This window comes from Idiotropiscis lumnitzeri, chromosome 5, assembly GCF_059441095.1.
Source record: "Idiotropiscis lumnitzeri isolate Australia: NSW breed Sydney's pygmy pipehorse chromosome 5, RoL_Ilum_1.0, whole genome shotgun sequence".
Lineage (NCBI taxonomy): Eukaryota > Metazoa > Chordata > Actinopteri > Syngnathiformes > Syngnathidae > Idiotropiscis > Idiotropiscis lumnitzeri.
In genome coordinates this window covers 16415470-16432692 of record NC_142395.1, presented here as the reverse complement: position 1 = coordinate 16432692, position 17223 = coordinate 16415470, and the positions used below count along the sequence as shown (strand labels likewise).

The following is a 17223-nucleotide window of genomic DNA, read 5'->3' as shown; positions in this document are numbered from 1 at the left end:
ATAATATTTGGTAATACACATTCTTACAAGGATAATATTACTGGCAGTTGACCCGAAATCTTCAAAGACAATGGCAAAAAAAGTGCATATAAAGGGGTTACCGTTTAAAAAAAAAGTTTAAAACGCACACCACAGAGGGTCCAGTAACTACGTGAACAAAATTGTGATTATTATGAATTTAAAATATTTAAATTAAAAGAGAAATTTTAATTTACCGCAATTAATATGAATGACTTAGGTGATATTGAAGTAAATGTGATGCCGCTTTTCTATGGGATAATATGAAATGCCCTCGGATGTACTGAAACATCTGGAGCAGATAAATTCATGGGATACTTTGAAGCTTCTCATGCAAATTTAATTTACACAGCTACCAGTTGCTCCGTTAGTCGAATTTCAAGCTTCAGGATTGAAATACTTATAAAAACAAATGAAAAATGAATGATAAAATAGATACTTTTCCAGTCTTAGACACTCTCGCTGGAGCTTTTAGGATCACATGGTATTTAATCAATATAGCAAGGGGGAGGAAAAATGTATGCTGTGTAGAAAATGAAGACGGAGATCACAGTAACAAAGTTATTTTAGCCCCAGGCTGCTCCAACTCCTGTGTGGTGTGTGTGTGTGCTCGCACGCAGACAGGATAAAAATGTCTCACTTCACTTGTTATTGATTCCTCCACGCCGCCGCTTTGTCATTGCACTCACCATCTGACTTGTGTGCGTGTGTGTGTGTGTGTTCTCCAGAGGTGCAGGCGATCATGTCGGAACACGCCGGGACCACCTGTGAAGCTGAAGAAACAGATGAGACTGACTCTTCCGCGGTAAGTCCCCACAGTATGTGTGTGAAATTGTTATTATTACAATTACTACTACTACTACTAATAATGTTGTAGTGGTTATCATCAAGAAAAAAGATGCCATAAACAGTCATACTGTTATACGCGTGGTTCTCAGAATGTATGGTCCAACTGGATGGTCAAACACTGACCCACTTTAAGAGTCATTATTTTTTTCCCTTTAAAATCAATCATCTGCTTCCAATATTGCCTGACATGCTACAGAGATAAAATAAACATCTTGGTCACACTCCACATCCGCACACGTGATTCCCCACCCACTTTATCAACAATTGATATAAACATATTACTAGCCAATGGAAGACTTGGTGTGTGATTCTTACCAAACGCTTCATTTATAATCTTAAAATGTCATCAACGAGATAAATGGGACACTTTTTTCTTTAATGTTGTCGCGGCCTGAGAATTTCCTCCTCACATTTAGTCTGGCGTCTTTTTCCAGCATCATAAATATTTAACACATTTAACATTTGTGATGCTCTACCTTCACTGTTTTCCATACAGATCGTGGACGAACAATCTCTCTTAATGCACTCCACACCACAGGATAATCACTTTGGATCTCAACTTAAAATCGTATTACATTATCATATGCATGCACGTGCTGCAAAGACTCTGCATAGCTTCCACACACATCCCAGATCAAATTTAGCTCCTCCCTGCCATACAAAGCGTGTCTCTCAGTTGAAATACAACTCTTCACCCACATACCTCCTTGACACCAATTACGAGCCTCCAATTTAGTTTTAATTTTTTGGCACCATCTTGTGGCATGAGGGTGTAACAGAAAACGCACAAAAATTAAAAGTTTTTCAGGTAATAGCCGAGGATAGGTTCCACTGATTAAAAAGAGGTGGTGGATTTCACGGTTTACCCCTGTTCGGCCTCAGTTTCCAACATCAATGTTGAAAAGTTTTGAAAAAAAATTATTCTCAGCCCCTAACCAAAGAAAAATCATGCTTATCACACCTCATAAAGAAATCTGTTGAGACATTTGATAATGGGACCTTTGCAGACTTTGGTCACATTGGGGGAAACACTCAAATTTGCCTCTCAAGTATTGAATGGCTGCCGTGCTGCTCCGTGTAATTCTGCTGCATCAACGTGAACTTTGGTCTTTTTGCACAAAAAGGTCTTTGGCAAACACGGCCGTGCAGGCAGGGATAAATGTCACTTAGCAAGTCGGGGGGAACTCTTGTCAAAGGCGAAGAGGGAGTAATGAGGCAAAATTTGCTAACATGCACTTTGAGGTGCCAACGCCAGATTAGCAGCCCCTAGGACATATTTTCCTTTTGACTCATGCACTCATTTTTGATTTTGTGCATTTTTACACGGGGCTTGTACATGGAGTTTAAACCGTGCAACAGGATCTCCCCTGCTTTAGTTTATTTATGCACGAACACATGGAGGCCATCTTCTTGCCGAAATGTTGCTGACTGACGGATTCCTCGGCAGCCGAAAGCCCGAGCGGCTTTCCGCATATTCCAGGCTTGCGGTTTGACGTTGGTGTTTGTTCTCCCTCCGAAAGCCAGATGTTTGCTGTCCGCGCTAGTAAGCTGCGTTCGCCAGCAGAGAGCAGCCTTGCCTCGTAAACTCTTCTCTCCCAGACCGTGCCTTCCCTTGCTATATGATCCCGTTTAAATGTGCTGTGTTTTCAATGAGGCTGCACACTCTGCAGTACGGACTGGAGTGTTGCCTGAACTACATGATCTCACAGTGAAGGCGCAGTGGAACAGGCAAGCAGTTTTTTTCTCCCGCTACACATTACGTCACAACGTGATCAATAGATCAAAGTAGCCAGAGACGGACTGGTATGACAAAAACGTGCACAGCATTAGGCGACGGATCATTTAATCGCACTTGCGTTTAAGACAAGCTCATCGCTGTTGTGATTTATTACACGGTAACATGTTGCTGGAGCAACACAGTGAGTTACAGTGTGGAGTGCTGTGTTGAAATATGTAAATTGCATCGCGCAACAGCATCTCATGAAACTTAAACGAGCCTGAGCATATCGAACCGCTACATAAAATAAACAAGCGTGAAAATCATTGCGACAGTTAAAATGCAGAAGGGCAGTGGCAGCTGTTTTTTTTTTTCCTCTCCAGCATCTCCAGTCTGTATTGACTGATGAAACACCATTCTGTCAGGTCAGCACCTTCAAATTTACTCGGCTTGCTTACTTTTACCAGGGTACAGAATAAATATCAAATCCTTCTCTTTTTGGAATCTTCTCTTATCGTCACAAAACTAGGTTCATGGTGTCGGTTGGGGCGGCCTGATGATTTCATTTCAAGATGGTATCTCACTGAGTGGCAAATGCTTGTGGTGGTAGCGAATGTTGGATTTTGAAATTTGTGACGGAAATTAGGGGGTAACCTCTGTCATGAACAACATTTACACCAACTCATCTGTATTTATTGAGAACAGCCACCGCTGTATGCAAAGTGCTACACATGGAGCAAAAGTTAGTCATACAACAGAAAACAAACAAAAAAAGAATAATGAAGACACTAAAAAAAACACTAAAACAGAAAAAGATGTTGCTTTTGAACTAATCATAAATGTCATAATTCACATTTTTTAACAAAATTCCCCCATCCAAAAATGAATCAGGTCAGAGTTCTTTTTTCATTTAAATGTTGCTGCAAGTTGTTGCTTTGAAATTACTGGCATTTCTCTTTTGTTGCCATCCATTCAATCCACACTAGTAGCCAGTTGCAATTTTAACCTTCCAGTCTCGAAAACATGAGAAACAAATGTTTTTTTGTTTTTTTTAATGAGGAATTCAAACATAAAAGCAGGACTATAGTCCTAAATGTGCAAGCAAATGAGGTAGGAACTAGGCTGAGTTAGGAAACTAAGCTGTCACACACTCTAATTAACCACGAACATCTCCCAGTCTTCAGGTGACTATAAAACGGTTACAAGCGCAAAACCTCACCAGCTTTCTTCACCACAGTATCAGTTCCTCTTCCCACCCACCCTGGAAAATCCAAACAGAAAACGCTCAACCTACCAGGGACTAACAAACAGTAAATTACCTCACTATTTGTTCGACAACCAATGCAAATTTCCCGAGTGAGGTAGCCGCCACACAAGTCCCATTTACTGAGGTGAGCTAGGTCACATGTGGTAGTGCTGTAATATTCAAAATAAAAAAAAAAAATCCATGTATTATATCATTCCAATTTTGACCCCAAATAAATATCTAATTAAAACTGAACGGGGTGTTTACTTAATTTTATCTATCATGTCTTCTTTGTAGTTTGCCTTCAAACATTTTCATCATTTGAGTCATGCATTCATTCATTTTTACTGCATCTAAGAATGGTCTCTTGTGCTGGCCCAATTTCCTCGGCCATTTGTGATCCTACTGTTTGCATATTGTTGTTAAGAATCGTGCAGAAGAAGAATCATGTTTGTGGCCTGATATGGCGATTTCAGTAAATTATGGATGCGTCGATAGTTCTTTTTCTTTCCCCTGAATGGTGAACAAATGTCATAAAAATTCCTAGGCTTTGTCTCATAGTGCCATTACAAATTGGAATTTATGTGCTGGTTTGAGGGAGGATGAATGCAAATTTTTAGGTCCATTCTTTGATATTTCCTTTTAGTGGTAACCTTCGAACTTGCTTTTTTTTTGTACATAATCAAGGCTCCCACAATTGGCAAAGTGTCAACAATATGCTAACTGCTTCCAAAAGGATCCTGACAGTTGCACATGCTGTTGTGAAGTGAAGTCTGAGTGATCGCTTAGAAGGCTGTCTGTGTATGGGTGGCATGTAAAAACGTTCCCAGTAAATAGGCGTTGGACCAAACAAAACACAATAGTTTTGGCGCTGTCTACCTCGCGCATCGTCGCCCTCCGCAGCACATTGCTAGTTTGTCAACAGACAATAAATGGGTCTGTCGATGTCACACTTAAGAGTTCGGGGTCTCAAATAGACAGCCGACGGTCTGGGTTCTTATATTGGAGCCAGTTGAGCTGGCTAGACATGGAGGTCATGGTTTCCACTGCTAGCCTGAGGTACATGAACAGAATGATGGCCACTAAATGGGCAGTAGTGAGCATTTGCAGTATCAGACAGGGCCTTTGTTAGCAACTGATAGTCATCTGAAATGTACGCAATTTTTTTTTAAGCTGAAAGTGAAGACTGAGGTATGGCCCTCACAAAAACTTCAGGAGCTGTATATTCACGTCATTCAGAATCAATCATCAATGTTCTTCTGGCTCCAGGCTCTAAAGTTTGTGCTGAGGTGTGACCTGACTGCGTTACTCAGCTTTTTGGGAAATTTGCAATGGAAGTCTCGCTTGTCCCGCTACGGCGCGTGTAAGATATGAAAAGGAGTCAAAGGAAGTAAAGCGAATCAGCCAAGCGGATGTTAGTCCCGATTCGTCACCGCAGGTGACAGTGCACTGGCGGCTGTGACAAAAAAAGATTTCAGATTCTATTTATTGGGCAGCTTTCAGACAACCGCGGGAGTTAGGTGGCTTCTTCAAGGGGACATCAAAAGGGACTGTGCTTTGGAACGTTAGTCTCCAGCCTTTTATGCACCATTCACTGCTTTTATATAAAGCAGCATTTGGACCGGTTCGTCAAAATAAAAAAAAATAATAATACAAATGCAACTCACCAACATAATAAATATGTGTTTGAGTAATCTGCTTGTTTCTCTTTCCGTCCTCGTTTCTTTTGAGTTGGTCCCTTCTTAGGTTAGTGTTAGACAATGACACCTGGGCTGTGTTACTCATGGCCAGTCTACTCTGTAATTTTGTTTGGGTCACCGTCATCGTAGAAAGCCCGGTTTCACAAAGATAGGATGTTGGAAATGGAAATTTTATTGGGGTGGTTTTGAGAGCTTCATTACCTCATTTGCGAGCCTGCCGTCACTTATTTTGAGCAGGCTTTATGCGTGAAAATGACCCATAGGGATCAAAAAACGTTTTAAGTAGGACTACTGTTATTATCTCTTAAATGCAACTTTGTCCTGGAAATTGTAGGCTCTCATCCCTTTATTTAATTATTTGGTGTTTCTGCTTTCTGAAGGAGCTCTCCAAAGATGTTTTCTTTAACCATTTTTGTTAGCTTTTGGGCTTACTTTTTTTTAACCACTGCGTCAGTGACCATGATAAACAGATTGACATGTACAGTGGGTTGCACCTTACCAAAAAAAAAAAAAGGTCAAGACTCTGATGATCAGTAAAATATTTTTGGTTCTGTTTATCCCTCTGGAGAGTCGATCTTGTTAGTCCATGCACGACTACCCACGAGTGCTATGTAAATGTGTGATCGACGCTTGTCAAACAGCTGGCACTCAGCGACGGCATTGGCAGTTAGCACGCACCAAACGCCTCCGTTCTTTGGCAGGCAAGTGACGCCAAGACCAAAGGTCGGGGCGGCCATGTCGGGAAGAATATGATTCCGCCACAGTGTGCCACCTGTTGTGCCCTCCAGCTCGTCAGCGACCCTTTCTCACTAAGCACAGAAAAAAGGCTTTTGGCTTCCGTCCGCTGCCATTGTTGTCCTCGTTCCGCTGATTGCAATTCCTGTCGGATCTTGTGGGATTACAATTCAGTCAGACGAAGAAGCGTATTGATTCAGAATAAAAGAAACGCTGTAAAGTTAATCCGCTGCCGTCCCACCGTTTGATGACACATCATCGGGCACAGCCAGGAGTTTCTTCCCTCGAGGATATGTGGATGGCTCTTGAGGGAAAATGTAGTCGAGCCGCCGGTAATCTTCCGAATGCTTGGCAGCCACTCAGTCGTGTCACACCCACCCAGTGATAATAACTAGTGAAATATGCTGTTTCTCGTCCCTAACACTATGATTACAGTGTATCCTCTAAGGTCAGGACGGGAATTGGTGGACCGCAGATTTGTTGAGATGTGGAAACAATTTTTCCCATAAGAAGTAATGCTAGGATCAAATTGTTTGGTGTCCAATTCCCAATTGTGCAAATTGAGTAAGGTTTTGGGTTTCAAGTTTGGAATTTCAGGTCTGTTAGTTTCAAATAAAGGTTTCGTGTGAAGTGTTATTATTTTTATTTTTTCTGAAGCCTGTGTTTTGTTTCAAATTAGGGTTTAAACCAAGTTTTCGGGTTTCGATGCCGGGTTCAGGATTGTCAGCAAGCGATAGGATATAAAATTGGGCTGTCAGTCATGGGTCAGGATTTGCGTTTAGGCTGAAATCTGGGTTAGTTTCATCAAACAAGGGTTAGCGATTCAAATTAGGGAGGCAACCAAGTGTTAGGGTTTCAAGTTCGGGTTATAGTTTTTCTTTCTCCGGAACAGCAATGTTCTTGAGTGAATTTGACCCAGTGCATGAATCTTTTCCCTAAGCGCATTTTTTTGTGCGTCAGTAAGCATACATAGCAACATGAATATTTGGGGCTTCCATTTCCAGTTCAGAATGTGAAAACCTGGGACCCCCCACCCCCCCCAGTGGCGCACACTCAGCTATATAGTGTGTGCCCGTGTTGCTTTTCCCACCACGTGCCACTCCTCCAGGAGCTTTCCTTGGGTTCCTTCCCCACCCACTACGGGGCGTCGACCCTCTCCGACTGGCCTAATTGTGTCAACTGAGTCAACAATGGCCAAAGTGTCATCTGTCCCACTGTATACGAACTAGTGTTGTGGTGGGCTGAAGGAGACAGAGGGGGACATTCACTGAGCCCAAGAAAGGAGGGGAGGGCCCCAGTCAGCCAGAGGCCGGACTCAAGTTTTTGGGAGGGAAAGAGAAGGAGGAGAAGGAGGAGGGACGCAGAGGCTGCCTGCTTGTCCAGATGTTAAGTGCAGCACATCGGCTTTCCTTTCCCTCCGCTCGCTCTGGATTTATTTTTTCATTTTCTGGGAGGGGGCGACCATGTATGAACGCCACAAGCGAAGGTACAGCTTCTGTGCCAAGGGCGAGAGGGCCGTCAACGTGGTTTTGATCAAGGTAAGACCACCCAAAAAGTTTTTTTTTTTTTTTTTTGCGAGCATCGACAGAGTCGGATACAAACTGCAGGAGGTTTGAACTGCACTATCACGCAAAGTTCCACCCGTGAAAGTGACTCTTTATGAAGCATCTCGAGGTTCTCAAACTCTGAAATGCTGCTTAGAACTGTGGAAAAAAAACAACAGTCTAATTGGTGTCCACTGGGGATGCTGCGAGGGGCTTGTTGATTACCCCCAAAACACACACACACACACTAAAAGCGGTTTGTGGATACTGCATTTGATCGTTTTAGGGCCTCGTTGGGGTTGTTTGGTCAGGCTAGCGTGCCATTAGCGTGGCGCTAACCCCTCTGAGGTGCTGTTAAAGGCTCTGTGTGGCACTCAAGTGTAATAATCCCTTGAAGTGGAATTGCTATTGCACGAACAACGGTTACGGTTTCAAATCATGGTTTCAAGCAAGTATTGTGGTTTCAAATGAAGGTTACGTTTTCAAGTTAGGATTCCAAGTAGGTGTTATGGTTTTGAATTACACTTTCGATCCAGGGTTAGGGTTTCAAGTTTTGAATTAGGGTGCCTAACAAGTTCAAGGTTTCAAATTGAGGTTTCAGTACTCTGCTTGGGTTTCCAGTGAGGCTTTCGGACCAGGGTTGGGATTTTAAGAACATGTACAGCTGTTTCATGCAAGTATCATGGTTTCTATTTAAGTTTTCAAATTCAAACAGGTGTTACTCTTTTCAATTTTGGTCTCAAGTCAGGGTTAGGGTTTATGAATTGAGCATTCAAACCAGTTTAAGGTTATGCAATCCCTGTGTAATTCTTACTGCACCCCAAAGTTGCGCTATTTAAAGCTGTAGCAGCATGTAAAGAAACTTTTCTTTTTTCCCTCTACGCCTCACTTTTTCCTCCTGGCTCAAGTGCCGGAGTGTGTTTGTGTTTGTGCGTGTGTGCTGCCAATGATTATTGCCGAATTAGCTCGGCCGTGATGCCACTCGTCCTTTGCATACGACAGGTTGGGCTCATTGGCATAATGTGGCGTGATTGCAGATGATTGTAATGTTGATTGCACATTTGCCCTTCATCTTATGTTCGCCTCCATCCTCTCGCTTCTTTGAGACTCGAGTCGAATGGAAACATGACAGAAGCGACACATCGACAAACTATTTGCTGGTGCTGGTGCCTGAGGACTCACAGTTCGGGTTTCATGCCTAAGGTTGGGTTTCAAATCAAATTGTTGGAGTTTCTGCTTAAGGTTAAGATTTCAAACAGAGCATTAGCAATTTAAGATAGAATTCAAGTTTTAAGGTTTCCACTTTAAATATAGAGTCTGGTTTGGATTTAATGTCCTTTAAAGGCTTTTATGAGTTATTTAAAACAAGAGTTTTCAGGCCTGGAGTTTCAAGACTGATTACGGTCTAAATCTTGTTTTTATAGCCATTGTTAGGGTTTCCAAATTTGGGTCAGGCTAAATCTAAACCTTCATCCCAGGTTTAGTTTTTCTAGTTAGGGTTTTGAATTGTCAGTGGTAGGGCTTTAAACAAAGGTTGGGGTTTCAAATGAAGCTCCCAAGCTAGGGACAATGCAACACACTGTGAAGGAATAAAGACAGTAAAGCGATGTGCTGCACTGGGAAAACAGCACAGCACCTTCTAATCTTATCTGTCTACTTGCCAGTTAGCATTAAAATTCATTGACAGTTAGCCGCACCGCTAAACTAGATGATGATGATGATGATGAGTTTTACGGGCACCAAGACGCTGGGATGTGAAATGCCGGTTGGAGTCAAGTCACTTGGCCCAGCGCCAGAAGCCACTGCTATTCCGAGGCAGGAGGAGGATGTTAGCCCACCGCCCTGCTCCATGTTTTTATTCCCACGCTATACTCGCTCTCTCTCTCGCTCTCTCTCATCCTTTCACCTCAAACAGGAGCTGACATTGGCAGCAAGTTAAAAACTGACTAAATTGAGGAGGGAGGTGTTGCACATGCTTAGAGAGATTCTGTGTTCTGGCTTGAAATCATGCTTGTGAAAGTGCAAAGCTAGCTTGAGAACCTTTATCTAATTTGAAACACTAACCCAGTGTTGTCACACTAATTTCAAACTCCAAGCCTTTTTTGAAAACCCAGTTTGAAACTGTCATTGTTGGTTGAAACTTGGGATGTCCCGAAATATAAAATATCAGCATGGTATCAGCAAAAAAAGAAACATAAAAAACAAAACAAAAGCAACAAACAAGTATTCAGCTGTTTAGTCCTATAACAAAAAACTCCCAGCTGTACATTCCAGACTCCGACCATCGTAATTGCACATTTGAGGCAGCATCACAAAAACACAGAATAACAATTTTTGCAGAACCATCAACGCTGTGTGAAAAGTGTGACAGACTCTCACGGGACAGCAAAAGGCTGGGATGAGCAATGCCGTGTTTAATCGCTTAATTGAGCACATTGAGCCTCGCTACATTATGCCAAGTTGCCACTACATTGTTGATAGGCCCCTCATGCATGAAGAAGTTTAAAATGTATTGCCACCCATGTGGAAAAAGTGACACCTTGAATTGTTACTTTTCACTTGAAACGTAAAATTTATTGTGGAGGGTTGAATTTATTTCGATTATTTTTCAGGAACTTATAATGTATTTTTTTTTTTAAATGTATTTTACTTTAGTACAGAGTATGTTTTTAAGGTTAAAAATTATGTAACCATTGGTTAATAAGAAATGGGTGCGTTTTTATTCCCCTAACTAGTGTTGCTGCCATGATTGTCCTCTGAGTTATATCACTTGATCAAGCCCTCTCCAGCAAACTAAGAAAAAAACGTTTTGTGTATTTATACATTAGGATTTGTGCTGTCAAGGCTTCTATATATATATATATATATATATATATATATATATATATATATATATATATATATATATATATATATAATAAAATGTATCGGGACATCCCAATTTGAAAACCCAACCCCCCAGATTTTATTTAACAGCAGAACATACCTGCTGACTTGAGCTTTTGTGATTATCATTCACATTTTTGTCATTTCAACGAGTTGTGAGAACGCATGGCCACAGCCGGTTGCTATTTGAGTCTTTGAATTGAAATGCCTTGTTAAAGAACTACATACGCATTTTAAAAATAACGGCACCTGTGCCGATCAGGCATGAGCAAGGGTTATCATCCACCAGCCATGCCAGGACATGATTGCCTTTGAACCTCTGAAGGAAAAGGAATGTTTCATCATTCTAGCAAAATGTGATGCTTTTACGTTGGCTTATTTTTAAAGCAGATGTGTTTTTACTGGGTGCAGTTTTGGTCCTCTTGATGCTGCAAATATGCTCTAAACATGAGCGACCAGCTTTGAAAGGAGTGGGTGGAAGCTTCGGGGTCAGTGGAATGACCCAGCACTTTTCCAACTTCTAAAGCAGTATCAGATCTTAAGACAGATGGGATACCTATGCTAAATTTAAGGTTTAATGGCCTAAAGAAAGTTATGGCTCATTTTCATGGTGAGTTTCTTTTGACGATGAGTTTATGTTGCAAAAACCATAGCAAACCTGACGGGACCCTCTTGAGATTCTGATTCTTCTGACAAATCAATCCCCTTTTCCAAAATGCCTGAACAGTCACAAATTTTTGCAAACTGAACACATTTTGTTTGAAGCCACCCACTTTCAAGTGATTAAAAGTATTGGAACATATGAGAGACGGGTGTTTGTAGTTGTTCAGGTGTTGACTTTTAGATTGATTGCGTAAACATTACATAGTGCTTGTTTTTAGTTTAGGTTTCACCTATGAAAACTGCATTTGCTGTTAAGCAAACATGAAGAGAGAGTCCATGGGAGAAAAGCAAACCATTTTTGAAGACGGATTATTGCAAAAACATTGGGCATTCCCAAAACAACAATTTGGAATCCCCTGAAAAAGAGCGAAACTATTGGCGCACTGAGCAACAGACATCAGTTGGGCCAAGTTTATCAACAGCAGCTGATGATGGAAACAATTCACCACTGCTTCCATGTTGTTACTAACGCTCTTACAAATGTTAAAAAAAAAAAAAATACATCAGTAACAAAATGCTCTACATAAAGATTGCACCTGAATTTAATCAAAAAGAAAACCTTTATTGTGTCTGTATGACGTGAATAAAATGAAATTGGGCTTATGAAAACATAAAACACAACCAATAATTAAATAAGAATAATGGATCGCTTGTGGCTGGATCAATGTTCTCACGGCTCAAGAGTTTTTCAATCTCCATAATGGGAGCTTCATGACTGCAGCAACTAACTCGGCCAGTCGGAGCCGAGCAGAGCGTGGAGCGGGACAGAGCTTTGACCGCCTCTGACTCTTTCATTTGTTGTGATGGGGGAATTTTCTTTGCCATTTTTAACTTTTCACCTCTTTTGTAGTTCTGGGTCACTTGGAGACATGTTGAAACTTTAAAGACGAGTTGAATGGCTGAATATTGTTTGCTTGAGGATATATCGCCTAAACTTTTGATTTCATTTCAACCTCCATACACCAGTACTGAACTGATGAATAATTACACAACCGCGGGTTACCACACATTTAATGAATGAGGTTATTTTTCTGTCAGATGGCACCCCAGTAGCTAACAATGCACTTTGATAGCAGCGACAGTTATGCCACCTGACTTTTCCACTAGAGATGTTTGTGTTGCCGTGCATTCAGTCCATTTTAAGGGCTCATACATTGGCAAATTCCTACGAGCTAATTGGCCCAAATCAGAAACGGGTATCACAGCCTTGTGGACCACCCTAAAAAAAATTTTTTAAGTATATTTTTTGCCTAGAGCAAGGTGTTAAGGTTTGGTATTCCCCCATTTGTTTAAGCTTCAATTGTATCCCTGAGGCATTTGTTCTTTTGTCTATACTTCAAAATATGAATCTGAATTAATTTTAACTTCTTCTGTTGCCATTTAATTTGGTGTGTGTGTCCATTCAATATGTGTGACCAGCTAACTGGCTTGTTTCTTTCCTGTCGCCGGGCTCTGTTTGATATCTCAACACAACTGTATGTGATGTTGGCACAAGCATCCGTGTGTGTTTGTGTTTGTTTGGGGTTTGATGTATGCATGCGAGTACACATGGTCCTTTGCTGTAGGAGCTGCTTTTTTCAACCGATAAGTCTTTGCCATCTCACATGGAAGTCATTCTGGGAGGGTCACACTCGTGGTCTTGTTTTTTCCGTCTTTGGTGTCTGCTTAATCAATGACTGCGCTGTCTTAGTCTATTTTTTAACTTTGACATGACATCACCGCCTTGTGAGCTGGCCCACAAACCTACTTTCTCTTGGGAATCAAAGGTACTTGTATACAAATAGGCACATCATTCATGGGATCTGTACTCTCAATTAAATTGCAGTGTCTCACTTTTTTCGTTTTGTTTTAAAAAGTCCTATTGGCACAGCTTTTCAACAGCTTTTTTAGCAGCGATTATGTTCCAATATGCACAAGTAAGCTACATGTATTTTGTTATGTCTCTCTAATTATGCAATGGATGTATTAAGTTAAACAACGTGAATACATTTAAAGAAAACACCTCAAGATATTGCTATATGATGTATTAATTGATCACCACCGTATAAATCCTAGAATCTTCTTTTGTCAGTGAGGTCGTTTTGGTGAGAAGGGGGATTCTGTGGTGTAATGAACACCTTGCAACAACCTCAGGCGCTCCTTTTGAGATCCAGACGAAAATTGTTTTGTGCACCTCGGTCCAGGGCCTGACTTACGGCATCTATTTTAAACAGAGCAAGGTGTCTGCATTTTGACTTAAAAAAAAAAAGGCTGAGAAAGTGCTCCTGGAAATTTAGAAAAAAAGTAGTCCCACTCTAACCAGTTTCAGAGATAAACACAGCATACAAAAAAGTCTTAAGGACCCATGCTTGAATTTGAACACTAAATCACCCATTACGGGCAGTTTTGTGTTGTTACAGAATGTGCAATTTTAGCGTAGAGATCATTTGTTTACTTTTGGCCACACCGGGTTCTGTGAGCCACCACTGTGACTCACTGTCACCTTTTGATAAACACTGTGGTGTCATGAGCCAAGAAGGATTCGGATAAAGGAAGAAGAAGAAACCTTTAAAAAAAGGAGGAAGTGTTTCATGTAAAAGCTATTGCAGTGTTTAAAAAGTATGTAAAGTCCATTAAAGAGAAGCCACTTTGCCCCGATGAGGAAAAAAGAAATCTAAACCGATAAAGCGTACAAGGATTGAGTGTTTTGTAGATCCATCCCAGAATATAAAGATCAGTTGACTGCAATTGCAAAACACAGGTTTTTCCCGAATGTTTTTTTTTTTTTTCATACTCCATTTTCACCTTGATTGTATGTACACTTAAGAATTCTTTAATCATTGATAAGTGGCCCCTGATCCTAACCGAAAGTTCTTTGGCACCTCAAAGCTTTCAAATAAAGTCCATGCAATGCACTGTTTCATGTGAAAGGTCCATCACATCATTTTAAAGATGACTGTGATGCAAAGTCAAAGCTGACCCACTGTTTTCATCATCTTTAGCACAAAGAGTCTGTTAGGTTGAGTTGATTCTGAAAAACCACCCGAGCTCTTACTGCCACATGCAAAGACGTGGAGGGGTGTGTGTGATTACTCTGTAGCTAAAACCAACCCTGGCAGGCTCTCGGCATGCACATGTGCGCGCGCGCACACACACACAGCTGTTGTATTGCTGTACTGAGCACATAAGAAGCAAAGCCCCCGTGTGTTGATGGCCAACCCATCCGAGCCGTTCCCCCCTAACCCTCAATTGGAGGGGCGGGGGGGGGGGGGGGGCAGGGTGGACTTGCAAAGCAGTCACACTAGTGGCCTAGCAGTCGCCTCGTTGCCGCCTCCTTTCCGACACTTCCAGACCGTCACATCACTTTGTCTCACCGGCTGACGCGTGTCACATGTTGCTGAGGCTGATTTTGTGTCTTCCTGTTTCCTCCCACTTCGTAGATCCACCGCGACACCGAGGCGTCCTTACAGCAGCCACTCGACACTCAACACTCAGGTAAGACTAACTTCCTTGATCTTTTTCTGGTCTTTAAACTGATTATATGCGGCGATGGTTGTTTAACTTCCAGTGTAGAATAACACCCGTCTTCTGGATCTTTTGTTTGATAGCTAATTGGCCCTGTGACTTTCCACATGCATAAATGATACTGCCCGAAGGGACAGACACTTGCTGACTTTGAGGCCTCTCTGGCTGCTTTGTGTGAGAGTGAATCATGTACCCAAAAAACTGACTTCCTCTGCATGACCTTTATTTTCTCACGCACTAGCATGTCATTTCTGTTGAGCGAGAGCGCTAGTAAATGACACTGAAAGGTAGTTTTTATAGCATAAGATTAGTTTTTGTTGGCCTTTGTACCCTGAATGCAGCGAACTCAAAATGCTATTCACAGACCTGTCATGAATAGCAAAGATTTGTGTCTGGCTCTGTACAATTGTTTATAATTGCCTACATTAGGGCTGTTCCTGCAGATAATAGAACTTCATCATATAAAAGACCAGGACAAGGAATACGCAATGAAGGGCCATTAATAAAACTAGTAGTAAGAATATACAGTATGCCTGTCAGTAGTTATATCATCTTTTGCTTCTGCTGAATGTTGGTTATTTGGATGTCTAAAAGAACTGGCGCTAGTTATGTTAGCCTAGCATTGCGTGTTAGCCATATGTGAGTGATATTTGGAAACCAAAGTAAGATTTGTATTATGTTTATAATTCATTTTGTTGTGTTAAGTTTTGTAGTCAACTTCATCTGAGGTGTCAGTAAGCAGTTTTAAAGGGGAAATCAATTCCAAAATGTTCTTTGCTCCCCCACTAGTCTAAAGATGGCATTCTGATTAATATATTGAATAACATTTGTGGAATATGAATTAAGCAGCAAAATCCCATTTTTATATGCCTTTACGTGCTTCTTGAAGCAGATGATATTATGCTGAATGGATACCACAAGAACTAAAGATCAGTTGTGACAAACGCGAGTAGAAGTGATGCTGAGTCGTCAGTGTCCTCTATGCTCTCTGCACTCAAGAGTCCTGCAACATTATAAAGCTCAGGTTTTTCTCCCCACTCGCTCCGTTTTCATTAAATAGTAGCACAGACCTCAAAATGTCCAGCCTGAACTTTTTACACCTTATATGGTGATGTCAAGGAGACTTACTGATAAATCAGCTCCAGGCAGTCTTAATTAGGTGCCCTCCAATTGACTTCTCCGTCGTGTTTGCTTGTTAGCGTCCCCTGCACACCCCCAAAGCTCCTGGCAAGTCACATCCTAATGATGCTGAAATTTTTTTTTGTTAGGGTTGAACATGGTCAAATTCAGGGTTGAGATGTTGATACAAAAGATGCACGCTTTAGTCTTGTTCACTTATTCATTCTTTGGCTCATTACTTTTACTTTATGAGGTAAGGGATTTTGAGTGGACATGGAAATGCAGTCAGCTACTCGAAATTCTTATGCAAATCTTTCAATATAGTGTGTATTTCATTCTAGTATGTAAACTATGTGGGGAGTGCGTAAGTGTCGTGGGAAAGCAGGTGTGCACCCGTAGCTTGTGTATCGGAATAGTTAGCTAATGAGCATTGTTATAAACTGTTAAGCAGTCAGTCAATAAAGCCCATCTCGGAAGTGAATCAACACCTCTGTCGCTACTTTGCTTTTGGCATCTCATCCCATCATAGCAGCAAACAAAAAATGTCTGCCAACTTGGACTTTGAATAGATGTTTTCCCAGCTAGCTTGGAACGGCTCCCGGACAATGATGATGGATTTACAAGACCGACAGTCGCAAAACCCAACCTGGATCCTACCTTTTGGCGTAATATGGTTTAGAGAAAGCGCTAGAAAAGTGCTCTCCATTTACTATTTTGACCCGTTTCATTTGTTCGACTAGGAATGGTCGATAACTACCAGTGTTGTCCCTTTTTATTCATTTAGTTTTCTCTGTGAATTAGCCCAAAATGTCTGGAAAGCATGCTTCCATTGGGATAATAGCCACGATTTTATATATATATATATGTTTGTTTGCAGAGGGAATCTAAAAATGTTACTCATTCATTAGTTGGCCCACTTTTCTGCTTCACTGAAAAGAATTTGGTGTATTACAACGGAGATCGGAGTGTGCGAGATATGTGTTGCTTTGTAATAGATAACATCCACATACTACGGTGCTTTAATAATTGGCGGCCAACTCCGTGTTGCATTGCTGGGACAGCTAGCTATCGCCTTCGCGACTACACATCTCGCAATAGTAACAAGTTGGATTGGATTGGCAAAAAAAAAAAAAAAAAGGCACAGGAAAATTACCATTGGGTCAGCCAAAAAGCCTTCCAAATGTGTCGCAAAAAAAAAAACACAGAGTTGCCTTCTTCTTTTCCTTTCGACTTGTCCACTTC

The 17223-nt window shown here is 41.3% G+C and overlaps 1 protein-coding gene across 7 annotated transcripts in view; it reads left to right on the top strand.

Annotated features, from left to right (window-relative positions):
- The window catches only part of akap13a (A-kinase anchoring protein 13a), an 89881-nt gene that overhangs the window by 34734 nt on the left and 37924 nt on the right, over positions 1–17223 (top strand). For all 7 annotated transcript variants that reach the window (XM_088296010.1, XM_088296012.1, XM_088296011.1 and 4 more), the window contains exons 9-10: positions 747–823; positions 14778–14832. In XM_088296010.1, the coding sequence (XP_088152136.1) occupies positions 747–823; positions 14778–14832 (132 nt within the window). The remainder of the gene's footprint in view (positions 1–746; positions 824–14777; positions 14833–17223) is intronic.